This window comes from Stegastes partitus, unplaced genomic scaffold, assembly GCF_000690725.1.
Source record: "Stegastes partitus isolate 25-593 unplaced genomic scaffold, Stegastes_partitus-1.0.2 Scaffold1100, whole genome shotgun sequence".
NCBI lineage: Eukaryota > Metazoa > Chordata > Actinopteri > Pomacentridae > Stegastes > Stegastes partitus.
In genome coordinates this window covers 235,266-240,134 of record NW_007578831.1, presented here as the reverse complement: position 1 = coordinate 240,134, position 4,869 = coordinate 235,266, and the positions used below count along the sequence as shown (strand labels likewise).

The window sequence follows — 4,869 nt, the reverse complement described above, 5'->3', positions numbered from 1 at the left end:
AGATTTGACATTTTCCAAATGCAGAGGAAAATGTGATAAAACCACTGAAAACCCTTCCTTAACTGCTAACTGATCTTGTGCCAGATTTCTATAGCAATCATCATGTCTGAACAAGAATGAGGAAACAAATCCAGCAGCAAAAAGTGGATTGATACTGCAGGGAGGAGATTCAACGTCACATCCAGAAAATGAAACTAAAAGTTTGCCAGAGCAACAGCTGAGTTTCAGTCCAAACTAATCTCTGTCTCTATCAGAAGAAAATTCAACTGGCCTTCTTCAAAAGCTGACTGAAATACTGGTGAGTACAACTAAAAACATTTACTGTGTTTACTTCGTGAATAAATCTTCAAACAGGAGATTCTATTCTTTTTTCATACTGTCATTTTAAGTCAATTCAAGTGCAAACTTACGCTCAAACAAGAGAACAGCATGTGAGTGTAGTACTCAACAATAATGATAAAATCCCAGTTTAAAATGTTGTTTTTCACACTTTTTCTATTGATCTCACAGCGCAAACATGCCTGATGCCAACAATCTGCAATCTAAAGACCAGTTTCTGTGCTCCATCTGTCTGGATGTGTTCACTGATCCAGTCACCACATCTTGTGGACACAACTTTTGCAAACACTGCATCACTCAGCACTGGAATACTACCGAACGGTGCCTGTGCCCCATGTGTCAAAAGGTTTTTGAAACTAAACCTGAACTGGACGTCAACACTTTGTTCTCTGAGGTCGTTGCTAAATTCAAACATGAAGCTCAACAGAGAGTTTGTAGCAGCAGCAGCTCAGAGCAACAAGCTGCCAAACCAGGAGAGGTTCCCTGTGACGTCTGCACTGGACGCAAACCGAAGGCCGTGAAGTCCTGCCTGGTGTGTCTGCTCTCCTACTGTGAGACTCACCTGGAGCCTCATCTGACCAAGTCAGGCCTGAAGAGACATCAGCTGATGGAGCCTGTGGAGAACCTGGAGGACAGGACGTGTATGAAGCATGAAAAACCTCTGGAGCTTTTCTGTAAGACCGACCAGACATGTATCTGCGTGCTCTGCTCAGTTTTAGACCACAAGACTCATGAGTGTGTTCCTCTCAAGGAAGAATGTAAAGAACGGAAGGTAGAGCTGGCGAACACAGAGGCTGAATTTCAGCAGATGATCCAGAGGAGACGACTGAAGATTGAGGAGATCAAACAGTCAGTGAAGATCAGCAAAGATGCTGGAGACAGAGAGAAGTCAGAAGGTGTTCAGGTGTTCACTGCTCTGAAGAAGTCTGTGGACAGAGGCCTGATCAAGTTCATGAACGAGGTGGAAGATGAACAGAAAGCAGCAGATAAACAGGCTGAAGATGCCATCAAAGATCTGGAACAAGAAATCTCTGAGCTGATGAAGAGGAGCTCTGAGGTGAAGCAGTTCTCACACTCTGAAGACCACATCCACCTCCTACGGAGCTTCTCATCCCTGACAGCTGCTCCACCCACCAAGGACCAGACAGAGGTCAGCGTCCGTCCTCCATCATATGAAGGGACTGTGGCAAGAGCTGTGGCTCAGCTGAAGAAGACACTCAGACAAGAAATTAAGAAGCTGCTCACTGAGGCTGAGCTGAAGAGGGTCCAGCAGTTTGCCGTTGATGTGACTCTTGATCCTCAAACAGCACATCCTTACCTCATCATGTTTGGTGATGACAAACAAGTGATGCATTGGAATGTGAAGAAGAAGCTTCCAGACAACCCAGAGAGATTTTCTAAATGTGTTAATGTTTTAGGAAAGCAGGGTTTCTCTTCAGGTAGATTTTACTTTGAGGTTGAGGTTACACGAAAGACTGACTGGACTTTAGGAGTTGCCAGAGAGTCGATCAACAGGAAGGGACTGATCACGCTGAGACCTCAGGACGGTTTCTGGACAGTCTGGTTGAGAAATGGAAACGAGTTCAAAGCTTGTGCTGACCCTCCAGTCTGTCTCTGTGTGACGTCTGGTCCTGAGAAGGTGGGAGTGTTTGTGGATTATGAAGAGGGTCTGGTCTCCTTTTATGATGTAGATGCTGCAACTCTTATCTACTCCTTCACTGGCTGCTCCTTCACTCAGAAACTCTTCCCATACTTCAGTCCCGGTATTAGTTATGGTTTTAGAAACTTTATACCTCTGATCATCTCTCCTGTGAATCAAACTGACAAGGCATCAAACACACAAGTTCAGAGGGTTAAGCAAAACACTAACCAAATGTGAACGAGGCATTCCTCACAGGTAAAGAAGCTCTCAGCAGCAAATCTCTAGTTTGATTTCAAACTGGTTTTTCTGGAATTTCTCCCAATTTACTGTCTGAGGAAGGCAGAAAACGAATAATCTTTAAAAAAAAAAAAAAAACACTTGCTGTGATTCTGGGCAAACCTTTCATCTAAATATCATTATCAGTTCAGTCTTTATGAGCAACTATAATCCAGATTTTTTTTTTTCATGTTGGATTTTTACAGTTTACATGTAGATGTACATTCATTATTGTTTGATATGATGATACAGTCCTACAAAATCATGGTGTCCTGAGCTGAAATATTTCACTCAATGTCTCATATACCATCACAAGATGAAGAGATCTGTGCTGAAAATTAATTTTGCCTCCAGGTTAAAGACTCCTAAAAGGAAAGGCTTTGGGAAAAAAATTGATTTTACAGTGAAATGAATGTATTTATACGCACTTTTGGGATAACCGTGTAAAGGTACATTTGAACTTTTCATTGTGGGTAATGTGTAAATGTTTGCTGCCCTCATCGCAGAGGCAATGGTGGAGGTTTATGCAGTTATATAGTGGGTGGATTACAGTGTTGAGTTTTTAATTTTGTTTTTTGTTGTTGTTGTTGTTGTTGTTGTGGTGGTGGTGGGTCGGAGGAAACCTTTGTCTCTTAGTACTATTAAGTGTTGCTATTTCAAATGTGATGATTCAAGAAAATAAATACTCTGTTTCTTTCTGCTGGCTGTATGTCTCAGTTGTTGTTGTCATCCTCACTTAAATAAGGGACATACCATCGTCAAAACTGTACAGTATCAAAGGCATTTGAAGGGGTGAGGGTTAGATAACATAATAAATTTAGTAATGTATACTGTGGAATGATTCTACCTGTAAAAATTTCAATTTTAAAAGCTTTCTTTGAGAGCAGATCATAGTTACAGCAGAAGTCTGTAATCTGTTTCTTTTAATGAAAGCCTTTAATATATGATTTTATGATGGCGTGAGTCTGTTTACTGGTGAGAAGAGAGATTTACAGTGTATTCAAAAGGTGAAGCTCAACTGCACACTGAGGACACTGCTTAGCTTACTATACTTTACTGCATAGAATAAACACACCCAATGATAATAAATTGATATATAGATGAATATACTGGTTGAGGGTTACATAAAAAAGCTTATTATACTGTATGAGTCAGCATGGTGTACTGGTACATTGCAGTCCTACCTTCCACAAAACGACTATTCGGCCTACATAGATCTCTACAGTGATTTGCTGAAAAAAAATTAACCACATAATTTGACTCATTGCACTTCCTCACTCATTATTTTTACCTGTTCAGTGGCTCACTACTCACACTGTATGCAGTCAGTGTAAATCAGTGTAAATGTTAACATCAGCTAAGTTTGCTGCAACACTTAATCTCTGTTTTGTTTGGGTTTTTTTTTAGCTAAAAAGTAAAGCCACTGACAATTTCAGTACTTCTTTTGCACTGGCTTGTAATGGAGCTTTTGCTCTGCAAGTCTACTTTGCATAGTGATCTATATTTACCCTTGTGTGACAGAAAGAGGAAGTCTATATACAGCAGCAGAGCAGCAGAGGGGCAAAACTGTGCTCGGTGTTGAAGATTTTACATACCCATCACTAATTCATTGCCACTGTTACAAGGAAGATGTTAAATGCCACTCAAGTTCTATGCAACTATAAATATTTAAACTCACTGTCTAAGAAAACTAAATGCCGTGTGTGTAAAGTATATGATGATGGGAGAAAAATAAACGAAGCTATTTTCTTTAGCAATTGCATTTAAGGTGTGACTGTGCTCCTCATATGGTTTCTCTGACTGTATATTGTTTATATGGAAATATTTAAATTTGTCTTACCAGTATAGATTAATGTCCTAATGAGATACTTTCAACAGCACAGCAGGATAATGCATTGGATGGTTGTCTGTATGACAACAAGTACTTACATGATGTGGTTAAATGCTCTATGTGAACCACATCATAATCCTCTTCCATCTGGATGAAACACTAGAATTAAAAAGCAGTTAAGTTACACAATGATTAATGATGATCTGTTTGATAATGGCCAGTAAAAAATACACTTGAACATAAACTTGTTTAACTTTCATAAAAGTGTTGAGTAGTTAAATGTTGAGTAAAAAAAATACCTCCAGTGTGTTTATCATCTTAACTAGTCAAGTGCAAACTGATGGCATTCCTCCAGACTATACATAGCTTTTTTTTTTAGCTCTCTGTGCTTCAGTGCCTGAAGAACAAAACAAAAAAAAGGATGTAAAACTAACATGCCAAATCTGAGTTTTCATTATTTTGTTTCCTCTATGTCACATAACAGTCTTCTCCTTCCGTTTTAACATAAAATTCACCATACAGGCTGAAATAACAAAACTCCTTATTTCCTTAGTGCTCATAGAATTGGAGTTTGGTCCAATAATTATTGTTTCTTGATGTTCGGCGCACTTAGGATGCACCATATTGGAAAAGGAAAGGCTGTAAACCAGATTGTTGTTGTTGTGCCATCTTGCACCAGCCCCCAGTGCCTGCAGTAGATGGAATCCTATCAGGTTTAAATGTTTCATCATAGGCTAAAGGTGATCACTCAGAACAGCTTTGTATTGATTTGCATTGATCC

General features: G+C 39.6%; 1 protein-coding gene across 1 annotated transcript; it reads left to right on the top strand.

The window, feature by feature from the left end:
* The first annotated feature begins 216 nt into the window (after window positions 1-216).
* Window positions 217-2,955, top strand: LOC103367919 (nuclear factor 7, ovary-like). The gene is made up of 2 exons (XM_008296113.1): window positions 217-298; window positions 511-2,955. Exon 2 carries the CDS (start codon window positions 518-520, stop codon window positions 2,216-2,218), a length of 1,701 nt encoding a protein of 566 aa, XP_008294335.1. The 5' UTR covers window positions 217-298; window positions 511-517; the 3' UTR covers window positions 2,219-2,955.
* The last annotated feature ends 1,914 nt before the right edge of the window (window positions 2,956-4,869 follow it).

Bases quoted from the DNA above. Each gene is read 5' to 3' on its own strand.
- LOC103367919 (XM_008296113.1), top strand. From the start codon at position 518: ATGCCTGATGCCAACAATCTGCAATCTAAAGACCAGTTTCTGTGCTCC.